This window comes from Anomaloglossus baeobatrachus, chromosome 6, assembly GCF_048569485.1.
Source record: "Anomaloglossus baeobatrachus isolate aAnoBae1 chromosome 6, aAnoBae1.hap1, whole genome shotgun sequence".
NCBI lineage: Eukaryota > Metazoa > Chordata > Amphibia > Anura > Aromobatidae > Anomaloglossus > Anomaloglossus baeobatrachus.
In genome coordinates, this window is record NC_134358.1 from 422,918,500 (window position 1) to 422,933,146 (window position 14,647).

Consider the following 14,647-nt stretch of genomic DNA (forward strand, 5'->3'; position numbering starts at 1 on the left):
CCAGGGGCTGAAGGGGTTAAAGTGAACCTATCATGAGCTAAAAAGATATAGGATTTATCTGCAGGTAAATTGCTGCCCATCTGCCTTATTAAACGTTGATCTATTGGGAGGAACTGAACTTATATCATCCTGGGAGCTCATGGGGGGTGGGGGAGAGGCTGATGCATGGAGCACTTGCACTCAATACTGAGCGGCAGCTGTAATCATTCCTCGACACACTGATTGACAACTAGCTCTGCAGCGTGTATGTGCAGCCAGCAGCTCCCAGGAGGCTACAAGTGCATTTCTTCAGGGAACAGGGCTTTCAGTAATGCAGCTGGAAGTCATTTTATCTGCAGACAGTCCCTATAACTCCAAGTAAATAGCGTTGTTGCTCAAAACTGGTTCACTTTAACATTCTGACAGGAAAACCAAGAGAATATAGAGAATATGTGCGAGATTCATAGACTTCTGAATAAGGCAATAGTTGTTAAAAAAAAAAAAAAAGAAACAAGAAATGCCCATTTTCTAAAATTCTCCATATTCTGGATATAACACGCAGGCTGAGCATTATCTTATGGAACCCAACCTTTAGCATTATAGAGGCCAATCTGAATTAGGCTATGTGCGCACGTTGCGTACAAGCCCTGCAGAAATTTCTGCAGCGATCTGAAGAGCACATGTGCGCTTTAGATCGCTGCAGAAATGTCCGTAGTGAGCGCCGATTCCATGCGCTCTGCCTGCAGCTCCTGCCATAGACAGAGCAGGAGCTGCCGGCAAAGCGCAGGAAAGAAGTGACATGTCACTTCTTTTTGCGCAGCGCTTCGGCAGTAGCCGAAGCGCTGCGCTCTTAAACGCCACGTGCGCACAGCCCCTGCACAATCTCCATAGACTGTGCAGGGGACGCAGGACGCATGCAGTTACGCTGCGCTACAAAGCGCAGCGTAACTGCATGTTTTTACGCGACGTGCGCACATAGCCTTAGCCTGTTAATTGTATTCACACTGGCATTGTGACTTCCTTTATTTTTTTACCAGATCAATTATGGATATGTAAATGATCCCAATGGATGTTATATCATCTTAATGGGTGGTATCCTTTTGTTTTACTGGAGATAAAAGTGTCAATAAATAAGTGAGCATTAGGAAACCTTGAAAACACTTGAAATATATAATGGCATTAGTAAAAAAAAAGTGGAAGTCAAAACCTTACTCAAATTTAAAATTTCCCAAATGAATTCCAGAAAAAAAAAAAAAACAAAAACAAAACGAACACATAGGGGAGAATGTATCTTGTTTTATGCAACAGTTTAACAAAGAGGAGAGCTACCGTATTTTTCGCTTTATAAGACGCACCGGAATATAAGACGCACCCCAAACTTAGACATAAAAAAAGGTAAAAAAAAGAAAAATGGGGTCCGTCTTATACTCCAGTGTTCTCTTACCGGAGGGGGGCAGCAGTGGTGGTGAAGCGGGGTCACAGGAGGCACAGGTTGTGCTGGCAGGCGCGGCAGGTCAGTGGCAGCGGGGTCCGTGGTTGCAGGTGCCGTGGCGTCTGTGGTTGCAGGCGCGGTGGCGTCCGCGGTGGTAGGATCCGTGGGGTCCGTGGTGGCGGCAGCAGCCGTGGCGGGTGAGCCGTTCAGCAGGCCGGTGCAGTGAGTGTCCGCAGTCCCGGTTCAGTGGTGGCAGTGGCGGCGGCGACTGCGACTGCTCAGTGGTGGCAGGGACTGCTCAGTGGTGGAGTGTGTCCGCGGTCCCGGTTCAGTGGTGGCAGCGGCGGCGGCGACTGCTCAGTGGTGGCAGGGACTGCTCAGTGGTGGAGTGTGTCCACGGTCCCGGTTCAGTGGTGGCAGCGGCGGCGACGGCTCAGTGGTGGCAGCGGCAGGGACTGCTCAGTGGTGGAGTGTGTCCGCGGTCCCGGTTCAGTGGTGGCAGCGGCGGCGACGGCTCAGTGGTGGGAGCGGCGGCGACGGCTCAGTGGTGGGAGCGGCGGCGACGGCTCAGTGGTGGGAGCGGCGGCGACGGCTCAGTGGTGGAGTGTGTCCGCGGTCCCGATTCAAGTAATGGCGCCCGAAGCGACGCATGCGCAGATGGAGCTCTCATCCAAGGGCTCCATCTGCGCACGCGCTGACTCCCGGAGCAGCGCGTGCGCAGATGGAGCTCTCATCCAAGAGCTCTACCGGCGCCATCATTTGAAAGTGGGACCGCGGACAACTGGTAAGCTGCACAGCCGCCCGCCCCGCATGCACAGAGTGGCAGCCAGCAGGCTGCCCGCCCACCCTGCGTACAAGCCGCCGGGTACCTGTGCTTGCGTGCGGTGGCAGCCGGGTACTCATGGCTGTGTGCGGGCGGCAGCTGAGTGACTGTGTGAGGGCGGCAGCCGGGTACCTGTGTGAGGACGGCAGCCGGCTGCCGCCCGCACGGGCACCCGACTGCCGCTTGCACACAGCACCCGGCTGCCACCGCATGCAAGCACAGGTACCCGGCTGCCGACCCCACACAGCACCCGCTGCCGCCCGCACACAGCCACGGGTACCCGGCTGCCGCTGCACGCAAGTACAGGTACCCGGCCGCTTGCATGCAGCCACAGGCACCCGGCCGCCCGATCGCCTCAGAGAGGATTACCCCCCGCTACCGCTTTATAAGACGCACCCCCCATTTTCCTCCCAAAATTTGGGGAGGAAAAGTGCGTCTTATAAAGCGAAAAATACGGTACTTAAGGTGTATGGCCACCTTTAGAGTCAAAAGGAGAAAACTCCCCTTTAAAACAGGTCTCTGCTAAAACATTACTAAAACTACTGTGAATGAGAAAGAACCATAAACTGGTATCCTGCTTTATCAGAATCATATAGACACTTAAAGTGTTCTGGCTTCAAAAACACACTGTGCTTAACTCACCCTCACTGGGTCCTGTGTGGAGTCTCTGCTGCTGCTGTGAGGTCTGTAATTTCCTGCAGTAGTAATGTCACATCCATCACACTGCAGCCACAACGTAACGTATCAGTGCTGCAGGAAATAACAGACCCGGAGACTGAGCAATGGACCTGGGGAACTTGAGTATAGCAGTTAGTTTGTTTTTTTCTAAACAAACTGCTCAAAGGGACGGGTGTTTTCCAAAACCCCTTGAAAGCCAAAACATTTGGGGGCTCCTTTAATTTAAACTCTTTTACTGATATACATTCTGTTTCAACCGCTTGCCGTCATTGAAATGTTCATGGTGGCTCATTTCTGGCAAACAGGATAGCCACTCTCACTCAATGTGTGACTCTTTCCACTTCTAAACAATGAACATATAGGTAATTGCCAATCTCACCTTCTTTTCAGTGTCAGTCTTCTCCAGGAGCATCATTGCTTCTAAAAAGTTGTTCATATAGTCCGCAGAGTTTTCATCCATAGAAGGTGCTAGGTATAAGAATGAAAATAGTTCATACAAAGCTTTATATTATTTCCATATGCACACAGCTCGTGGTATAAACACGAAAATCACAGAACGAATGAACCTTGCCAATCCTGGAAACCAAACCATCTTGTTAGGAAATCTGAAGCAAGAATGTCTTTACTAAAAAAGAACCAGTCACTAATGAAAAAAAAAAAAAAAAAAAATTTATCCTTGAGCTCCCCCGTTCTACCACTTTTCTACCTGGTCTCTCCATTGAAGAGATAATCACATTTAGAGTGCAGTATGTGAAATCTCTGCTTCTAGTGCAACTGGACGTTTCTTCAGAGTTTTCTCTGAGGGCTTACGAATTATACCTCCCTCCCATATGCTGCTAATCACAGCGGCAGCTTATCCAACAGTCTATGATGCAGATGGCATGTGATTGGCAGTGTCTTGAAGGGAGGAGTGAAAGTGCACACCCTAGACAAGACATGCTACACTACAAGCAGAGATTTCACAAAGTGCGCTCCAAAGGCAACTTATGTAAAAATCTCTACAATGGAGTGACATAGCGCAAAACAGAAAAAAAACCAAAACATTTCTTAAGAATCAGGGTAGCCAAGACATCTTTACAAGGTATTTAAAGGGAATCTGTCACCACATTTTTGCCATCTAATCTGAGAGAAGCATAACGTAGGGGCAGAGTTCTTGATTCCAGCGATGTGTCACTTACTGGGCTGCTAAGTGTAGTTTTGATAAAATCACTTGATTAATCAGCAGTAGATTATCATTACAGGCCCACATTCAAATTTCAGTTTAAAGTGAACCAGTCAGCTGAGATATGCTGCCCAAACCGTGGACCACATGTATCTGCGACTGGCTGTATCATCAGAGCCTTGTAATGTTGTGGCGTTTCAGAGAAAACATACTTTTAATTGTTGCCGTGGATTGAACTGCGCCATCGACTAGTCCCTGGTGGCTTCTTCCTGCTCGCTGTCAGTGACAAACAAGTCAATGCGTATACACGTGACAGAGAACAATGAAGGGAACCCTGCAGGAGAGGGCAGCGGGCCTAGACACCCTGTGAGTTGAGGCTATCTGAACCAGATATGAACACTTCCAAGAAAGAAACTTTGAGGAGATGCTTAAACACAGACAGAACAAACATTTAGGTCCCAAGTTCTCACTGGATGTCTGTAAAGTGATGCACAATGAACACCCCCTTTTTCCTGGGAAGAAGGTCTTAAACTTGGTTTCTCAAAAACAAACATACAATATACATTGAAAGAGTATGGAAAGGGAAGAAATGTGTAAGGAAATGAGGTCTGCATTCAGCGCAAACTGAAGAAAAGAATCCAAGGAAAAAAGAAAACCATAGGCTGGAAATCTCTGTTCACACATGCAAAAGTAGGACCTTTAAGTACAGTTGCACACCTTGGCAAAATGAGGCTTAAGAGCTTTCAGTATGGTCTGAATAATTAAAAGGAATCTGTCATCAGGATTTACCTATGTAATCTCAGAACAGCACAATGTAGGGATTAAAATGCTGAATTTAGCAAGGTGTCACTTATTATGCTGTGTGCTGCTTTTCTTACAATGCCACCAGGCCATTGTCACTGCGAGAACTGGTGCTTATGTGACTGCTAGACTGACCATGCCCCTCTTCTGATAAGAAGCTCATAGTCAATAGACAATGTATGTAGTAAGCTGTGGTGTGGGCGGGGTTAGCTTTCTGAGCTGTGCTATATCTAAGAACTCTGTCAGAACCGCTGCACTCAGTATACTAAGTGATACATCGATGAAATAAGGGTCTCTCTTCCTACATTATCCTTATCTCAGATGTTCATAAACACACAAAAAAAAAAAACAGGAGTTTAAAGTGCAATTAAAAAATGATTTATTAGACAGAGTAAGGATAACACTTAGCAAACAATGGCGTGTGCGTTCAGGAATACCGCCGGAGGCCACAAATTGGTGATTCAGGGGATAAGGGGTAAATGTTCTCTCTTTATGCCTTTATTGCTCTTTTGCTATGACACTGGTCAGTTTATTACATTGTACTATATCTGTATTGTGGCACTTTATCCTTACCCCATTATTTTAGGTAGTTTCTCAGTAATGGGTTAATGGTTTTTTGAGATACCTTTACCCCCTCTATGTATCCCTGACAGTTATCTTTTTGGTTTATTTTGGTAGACATATGCACATTTCTTTTGTTGGATGCTCTCAGATGTTGTAGCAAAAACCTGGTGACAGATTCCCTTTAAGTCAGAAAGACCCTTAGATCTCAGAATCACAGCTTCAAAGCCCTACTGTTAAATGCACCAGAAGTAAAAGTAGGCTGGAACATAGGACCTTGTGAAAGAGGGTCATATCGAGGAGGACGAGGCCACAAAGAGTCTGTTAATCTTCTTGGTGAGGAAAGTCTAGAGCAATCAGGATTGCGGGAATGTCCTCTAAAATTCATGCACTTGAGAATACAGACTAGAAGGGGAAGACAATGGAAGAAATATAACAGAAAGAACACAGTCCTACCAGTGACATGAGAATCCACTGTGAATAACTGGTTCCAGGAACTGGCAATTTGATTGAGACGTGGTGTGGAAAGGTCTACATCAAGGGTGCCCCAGCAAAGATAGACCTGGCTGAAGAGCTCTGGTCGTAAAGCCCACTTTCCTGGATGACGGGTTTCTCGGCTTAGAAAGTTTGCAGCCCACTTTTCCATGCTGGAAATGTAGACTACTGAGAATGCTGAAATATGAAGCTCAGCCTAGAGAAAAAAACTGGCGATTCCCCTTATGACCAAGGGCCCCCTTGGATGGTTCAGATGGATGTCAACAACATAGGCATGACTGAACTCTAAGTGAGCGGTTATCGAAAAGTGAGGATCAGTGGGTGAGAGCCAGAAAAATGTCTCTTCTCTCGGTCCAAGAAGATTGATCTAATGGTGAGATTCCGCTCGAAACCGAGTACCCAGAGTGGTGTGATAGTTGAATATCCACTTTTCAACCAAAGAGACTGGCAACAGTAATAACCTGCCAATTGAGATTAAGGAGGAATTGGACAGAAAGCAGAATGGGGACGGTTAACCACCAAAGACTGCAAGAGGCATAACTTGAACAAGGAAATGGATATGATGGCCCAAAGAGACCACTGACTGGATCCAGAGAAACAGAAAGGAATGTTGTAGTGGAGTGAAATTAGGCAAAGGGTACCACTTTTAAGATAGAGACCATAGTGCCCATCTGCAAGTAAATCAATCCAGATTCAAGAATTGGGAGCTTTGTCTGGGGGCACAAAGACTCGATCCACCCGACTGACCGAAAATTCCACTTGTTGGGCTAGTGTTAGACATATGATTTCACTGAGAAATGCCAAGGTGATGTGGAGACTGGACAAGTTCTCCTCCTCAAATGGGGACTTCAAAGATTATCAAGATAAGGGATGATTGCAACTTCTCTGGCATGGAGGCGTACCATGAATGGAGAGAGATCCTTGGTGAGGGCCTTGAGAAATGTCGCTAATGTAAAAGGCAGTGTGACAAACTGTAAATGAAGAGAATTGACCGTGAAGCAAAGAAATCGCTAATGAGACTTGCAAATGGGGATGTGAAGATATGAGATGTGTATGTCTACTGAAGAGAAAAAAATTCTACTGGCTCTAGTGTTGCAATCACAGAATGAAGGAATTCTATTTGAAATCTTTGGACCTGCACAAATCTGTTAAAGGGCTTATCCGGCTTATTTTGACTTTTTTTATTATTTCCCTATTGGGCTACATTGGGGCAGGTAAGTAGATGGTGACCACTTACCTGCCCTGCTGTCAGCCCCTCTCCCCCGGCTCAGAGTGGTCATGTGACCACTCCTGCCGCGATTTTGCTGCTTCCGGTCATTTCATGTCAACATGGGCAGGACCATGTTGACATGCAAATCTGTGAACAGCATGTTGCCGCCCTGCTGGGCGTTACAGTGCGTGGAGTCCCCGCCCCCTTCCCTGCACCCTCCCACACATTCCCCCGCACCCCGTACTCTCCCCGCAACCTTCCCCGGCACTGCTGTGGGACCCATGAGCTGAGGGGAGGGCCCTGCCTGCGGCTGCAGCAGTGTCGGGCCCCTGCTCAGGATTGCACATTCATATGTACCGGCATCACAGATCACAGATGCCAATATATTTGAAAGCCCTGATGAGAGGGAGCGCAGCGCTTCTTCTCATCACTGCCCCACTGTCTGTGTCTGACAGTTCAGGACAGCGGTGACGTCACTACTGTGCTGATATATCCAGACCAGACAGCGGACGAACGTGCAGGAACGGCGGGGACCGAGGAGGAGTATACTCCCTACATGTGTTGTGTGTGCGCGGTGCAGAGCCCAATGTGTGTGTGTGGAGAGCAGAGCCCAATGTGTGTGTGTGGAGAGCAGAGCCCAATGTGTGTGTGTGGAGAGCAGAGCCCAATGTGTGTGTGTGGAGAGCAGAGCCCAATGTGTGTGTGTGGAGAGCAGAGCCCAATGTGTGTGTGTGGAGAGCAGAGCCCAATGTGTGTGTGTGGAGAGCAGAGCCCAATGTGTGTGTGTGGAGAGCAGAGCCCAATGTGTGTGTGTGGAGAGCAGAGCCCAATGTGTGTGTGTGGAGAGCAGAGCCCAATGTGTGTGTGTGGAGAGCAGAGCCCAATGTGTGTGTGGAGAGCAGAGCCCAATGTGTGTGTGTGGAGAGCAGAGCCCAATGTGTGTGTGGAGAGCAGAGCCCAATGTGTGTGTGTGGAGAGCAGAGCCCAATGTGTGTGTGGAGAGCAGAGCCCAATGTGTGTGTGTGGAGAGCAGAGCCCAATGTGTGTGTGGAGAGCAGAGCCCAATGTGTGTGTGGGGAGCAGAGCCCAATGTGTGTGTGGGGAGCAGAGCCCAATATGTGTGTGGGGTGCAGAGCCCGATGTGGGGCTGTTATTTCCAATGCTGTAGTGATAACAGGTCAGGTGCTGGGGCAGTATACTGACAGGGAATGTGTGTGCAGGGGGCGGGCAGGGGCAAGGCTGGACACTGGGATGGGGCTGGACACTGAGGCCGGGTGGTGCCAGCTCTGACTGGGAGGTTTGGCACAGGAAGTTATCATGTTTCCTGGAGCTGAATGTAAACAAAGAGCTGCAGAGAATAAAGTCATAATTCAAGAGGAACAAAAGTTAGAAAACCAAAAACAACAATGTAGGGGTATTTTATATGACAATACAGCACAGATTAGCTTAACAAAAATTTTTGAGTTTATGTCGGACAACTCCTTTAAGTCTCTTCAGGAACAGAATGACGAACCCATCCTTTTTCAGAACTTTGGACTGATTGGAGTAGTTTCTGCAACCATTCTGCATTTGAAATGGGAACAACGGCTCCATGGAGCTGAAGGTTTGAAAAAAGTTCACATGTGAGGTTGTGCATTCAGAGGCAATGAAGGAAAAAAACAAACAAAAAAAAAACCATTTGGTGGCAGGGAGGTGAATTCCATCTAGATACACAGGTGTTGTCCACTTAAACCAAATATCTCTGAAGGAGAGTAGACTTTCCCCACCCAAAAAGATGTTTGCACTGGAGGAAAGACCTTCAGGTAGTGGAGAACTTGGAAGTTGAGGGCTTTGCTACCTTCAGGAAACAAAGAAGGGAATTTTGTTACTTACCGTAAATTCCTTTTCTTCTAGCTCTTATTGGGAGACCCAGACGATTGGGTGTATAGCTACTGCCTCCGGAGGCCACACAAAGCATTACACTAAAAAGTGTAAGGCCCCTCCCCTTCTGGCTATACACCCCCAGTGGGATCACTGGCTCACCAGTTTTAGTGCAAAAGCAAGAAGGAGGAAAGCCAATAACTTGGTTAAACAAATTCACTCAGAGTAACATCGGAGAACTGAAAAACCGTTCAACATGAACAACATGTGTACCCGAAAAACAACCAAAAATCCCGAAGGACAACAGGGCGGGTGCTGGGTCTCCCAATAAGAGCTAGAAGAAAAGGAATTTACGGTAAGTAACAAAATTCCCTTCTTCTTCGGCGCTCTATTGGGAGACCCAGACGATTGGGACGTCCAAAAGCTGTCCCTGGGTGGGTAAAGAAATACCTCATGTTAGAGCTGCAAGACAGCCCTCCCCTATATGGAGGCAACTGCCGCCTGCAGGAGTCTTCTACCTAGGCTGGCGTCCGCCGAAGCATAGGTATGCACCTGATAATGTTTGGTGAAAGTGTGCAGACTCGACCAGGTAGCTGCCTGGCACACCTGTTGAGCCGTAGCCTGGTGTCGTAATGCCCAGGATGCACCCACGGCTCTGGTAGAATGGGCCTTCAGCCCTGATGGAACCGGAAGCCCAGCAGAACGGTAGGCTTCAAGAATTGGTTCTTTGATCCATCGAGCCAGGGTGGCCTTAGAAGCCTGCGACCCTTTGCGCTTACCAGCGACAAGGACAAAGAGTGCATCCGAACGGCGCAAGGGCGCCGTGCGGGAAATGTAGATTCTGAGTGCTCTCACCAGATCTAACAAATGTAAATCCTTCTCATACCGATGAACTGCATGAGGATAAAACGAAGGCAAAGAGATATCCTGATTAAGATGAAAAGAGGATACCACCTTCGGGAGAAACTCCTGAATGGGGCGCAGCACTACCTTGTCCTGGTGGAAGACCAGGAAAGGAGCCTTGGATGACAGCGCTGCTAGCTCAGACACTCTCCGAAGAGATGTGATCGTTACCAGAAAAGCCACTTTCTGTGATAGTCTAGAAAGTGAAACCTCCCTCAGAGGCTCGAAGGGCGGCTCCTGGAGGGCAACTAGTACCCTGTTCAGATCCCATGGATCTAACGGCCGCTTGTACGGGGGTACAATATGACAAACCCCCTGCAGGAACGTGCGCACCTTAGGAAGTCGTGCTAGACGCTTTTGAAAAAAAGACGGATAGCGCCGAGACTTGCCCTTTAAGGGAGCCGAGCGACAAACCTTTTTCTAACTCAGATTGCAGGAAAGAAAAAAAGGTAGGCAATGCAAAAGGCCAGGGAGACACTCCCTGAGCAGAGCACCAGGATAAGAATATCCTCCACGTTCTGTGGTAGATCTTAGCGGACGTGGGCTTCCTAGCCTGTCTCATGGTGGCAACGACCCCTTGGGATAATCCTGAAGACCCTAGGATCCAGGACTCAATGGCCACACAGTCAGGTTCAGGGCCGCAGAATTCCGATGGAAAAACGGCCCTTGGGACAGTAAGTCTGGTCGGTCTGGTAGTGCCGACGGTTGGCCGACCGTGAGATGCCACAGATCCGGATACCACGCCCTCCTTGGCCAGTCTGGGGCGACGAGTATGACGCGGCTGCAGTCGGATCTGATCTTGCGTAGCACTCTGGGCAAGAGTGCCAGAGGTGGAAACACATAAGGGAGCCAGAACTGCGACCGATCTTGCACTAAGGCGTCTGCCGCCAGAGTTCTGTGATCGCGAGACCGTGCTATGAAGGTTGGGACCTTGTTGTTGTGCCTGGACGCCATTAGGTCGACGTCCGGCCTTCCCCAGCGGCTACAGATTTCCTGAAACACGTCCGGGCGAAGGGACCATTCCCCTGCGTCCATGCCCTGGCGGCTGAGGAAGTCTGCTTCCCAGTTTTCTACGCCGGGGATGTGAACTGCGGATACGGTGGAGGCCGTGGCTTCCACCCACGTCAGAATCCGCCGGACTTCCTGGAAGGCTTGCCGACTGCGTGTCCCTCCTTGGGATTGATGTATGCCACCGCTGTGGAGTTGTCCGACTGAATTCGGATCTGCTTTCCTTCCAGCCACTGCTGGAAGGCTAGTAGGGCAAGATACACTGCTCTGATTTCCAGAACATGGATCTGAAGGGTGGACTCCTGCTGAGTCCACGTACCCTGAGCCCTGTGGTGGAGAAAAAACTGCTCCCCACCCTGACAGACTCGCGCCTGTCGTGACTACCGCCCAAGACGGTGGTAGGAAGGATCTTCCCTGTGATAATGAGGTGGGAAGAAGCCACCATTGCAGAGAGTCCTTCTGTGAAAAGGAGACTTTCCTGTTCAGGGATGTTGACTTCCCGTCCCATTGGCGGAGAATGTCCCAATAAGAGGACGCAGATGAAACTGCGCAAACGGAACCGCCTCCATTGCCGCCATCATCTTCCCGAGGAAGTGCATGAGGCGTCTTAAGGAGTGCGACTGACCTTGACGGAGAGTCTGCACCCCAGTCTGTAGTGACCGCTGCTTGTCCAGCGGAAGCTTCACTATCGCTGAGAGAGTATGAAACTCCATACCAAGAGACGTTAGTGATTGGGTCGGTGACAGGTTTGACTTTGAGAAGTCGATGATCCACCCGAACGTCTGGAGAATCTCCAGCGCAACATTCAGGCTGAATTGGCATGCCTCTTGAGAGGGTGCCTTGACAAGTAGATCGTCCAAGTAAGGGATCACAGAGTGTCCCTGTGAGTGCAAGACTGCTACCACTGCCGCCATGACCTTGGTGAACACCCGTGGGGTTGTCGCCAGACCGAATGGCAGAGCTACGAACTGAAGATGGTCGTCTCCCATCACGAAACGTAGAAAACATTGGTGCTCTGTAGCAATCGGCACGTGGAGATAAGCATCTTTGATGTCTATTGATGCTAGGAAATATCCTTGAGACATTGAGGCAATGACGGAGCGGAGGGTTTCATCCGGAACCGCCTGGCCTCCACGTGCTTGTTGAGCAGTTTTAGGTCCAGAACGGAACGGAAAGAGCCATCCTTTTTTGGCACCACAGCCAGATTGGAGGAAAACCGTGTCTTGTTCCTGAAGAGGAACAGGGATTACCACTCCTTCTGCCTGCAGAAGAGCATCGGCTCGGTGGGGAGGTGGGGACGTTCTGAAGAATCGAGTCGGAGGACGAGAACAGAACTCTGTCCTGTGCACGTGGGCACAATGTCCCTCACCCACCGGTCTGTGACCTGTGGCAGCTAAATGTCGCCAAAGGCGAGCGAGTCTGCCATCAACCGCGGATGCGGAGAGATGAGAGAGCTGAGAGTCATGAGGAGACCGCCTTGGTAGCGGTTCCTCCGGCTGCCTTCCTTGGGCGTGATTGAGCCCCCGGAAACTGAGCCCCTCTGAGGATTTTCAGCTCTTTTGGACGAGGACAATTGGGACCTGCCCGAGCTTGGGAAGGACCGAAACCTCGACTGTCCTTCCAGGACAGCATTAATAGGGTAAGTCGCAATGCAGACATTGCGAGGATACGGACGCCCCTGCGGCACAAATGTACATATGCTCAAGACCAGCTGTGCAAGGACAGCTGAAAAGCTTAGGGTGCCCATACGGCTGTAAATGCCGGAGCAACCGACACGCCGATAGCCTCATAGACAGATTTCAACCACAGTCTATCTGTCTGGCATCTTTAAGTGAAGTCCCATCTCCACTGCAACTATAGCTCTAGCCGCAAGCCTGGAGATTGGAGAATCCACCTTTGGACCCTGGGTCCCGCGCTTGACCACGTCAGGGGGAAAAGGATAACGTGTATCCTTAATACGTTTGGAGAAAACGCTTATCTGGTAAGCGTGGTGTTCCTGGACTGCTTCTCTGAAGTCAGCGTGGCCAGAAACAAACTCAAAATACGTTTGAGCTACTGAAATGGGACTTCTCCTGCTGTGAAGCTGACTCCTCCGCTGGGGGAGCTGAGGGAGAAAGATCCAACATTCCATTGATGGACGCTATAGGATCATTCCTTATGGCGTCACCATCCGGTGTATCCGGATTGAGAGCGTTGTCAGGATCAAAGTCCTGATGAGCTACGTCTGCCTCATCATACAGAGAGCCTCCTGGGACCCCCCCCCGGGAACCGATTTTATTCCCAATGAGGGTGGCCAGGGAGCAATGATTTGCCCATGGCCTGTCCGGACTGCAAGTCTCTATCCCAATGCAACTCCATCCCTGTCCTTGGACAGGGTTGACAGGTGGTTCCATTGGCCACGTCTAGTAGAGACCCCGGCTGACCAAGTGCTCCAGGGGAGCATTGCACACAATGGGGTTCAGTGCCGTGGAACAGTGTCACATGCAGTAAAAACAGCATCGAAAGCCTGTGTTGCTTATATGCTGCTGCCGACTAGCCATCTAAGACATAGAGCCAAGAATGGCGACCGTACAATGCAATGTATAGCATACAAGCATAAAGTACAATGAACACTGCAGCACATGCAATACAAGCAGCATAGAAAGCCTGTGCCTTGGCACCCCTGCTTTTCTGCTGCTGTAGACTAGCCATCTAGGGGAATATAGGCCAGAATATCGACCATACAGTGCAATGTATAGCATACAAGCATAAGTACAAATGAACACTGCAACCCCTGCAATACAAGCAGCATAGAAAAAACCTGTGCCTCAGCACCCCTGCTTTTCTGCTGCTGTAGTTTAGTCATTCTAGGCGAAAATAGCCCAGACTAGCGACCGTACAGTGCAGTGTATAGCATACAAGCATAAATACACATGAACACTTCAGTACATGCAATACAAGCAGCATAGAAAGCCTGTGCCTTAGCACCCCCGCTTTCCTGCTGCTGATGTGTCGCCATCTAAGAGGGCATATAGCCAAAAATAGCGACCTATGCAGTATAAGCATAAAAATACAAATGGACAACTGCGGTATTCAGTGGGGTCAGCACTTCAGGTGCCGCTTACCGCCCGCCTATAAGCGGGTGTGTGGTCGCCCTAGTCCTGTGCCTGGTTGCCCAGAGTCCGTTCTCTCAGCTCGGACTGCAGGAATGGCTGCCGGCGTCCTTCTCCCGCTCGTGTGAGTAGGGGCGGGCCGTGGGCGTGCTCCCAAGTCAGAGCGGGAAACCGGCGTCCCACAGTGTCCAGTGAGAGGGCTGGAGCATGTAAATAAGGCTCCAGCCCTCGGCGCTGCTGATTGTACAGCGTCTCTCCCCTACCCTGATTGACAGGGTGGGGGCGGGAACGAAGCGGAGCTAGGCCGCAAAAGCCGGGGACTGGATTTATAAGTGCCGCCGCCGTAAAAGCGCGGTCGGCGCTAAGTCCCCGGCGCACTACAAGTCCCAGCCGCGCCGCCGCTCTCGGAGCGTCCGGCGCGGTAGTTCCCCATACATAAAGTCACTCAGCTAGGCTGCAGTGACTGTAACCCTTTACTGTCTCCGGCGCACTAGCACACCCAGCAAGTCTGGAGTGTGCTGTGCCTGTGTGTACGGGGACACAGAGTACCTGAATGGTGCAGGGCCATGTCCCTGAACGGTACCCAGCTCCGTATCCAGCAGGTTCAATGGGTCTGTGGATGGAGCCCGGCCTCAGGGCTTTG

At 50.0% G+C, this 14,647-nt stretch overlaps 1 protein-coding gene across 1 annotated transcript in view; it reads right to left on the minus strand.

The window, feature by feature from the left end:
* KIF15 (kinesin family member 15) overlaps positions 1 to 14,647 on the minus strand; it is a 263,264-nt gene that overhangs the window by 132,553 nt on the left and 116,064 nt on the right. The window contains exon 12 of the mRNA XM_075315169.1: positions 3,292 to 3,380. Coding sequence (XP_075171284.1) covers positions 3,292 to 3,380 — 89 coding nt within the window. The remainder of the gene's footprint in view (positions 1 to 3,291; positions 3,381 to 14,647) is intronic.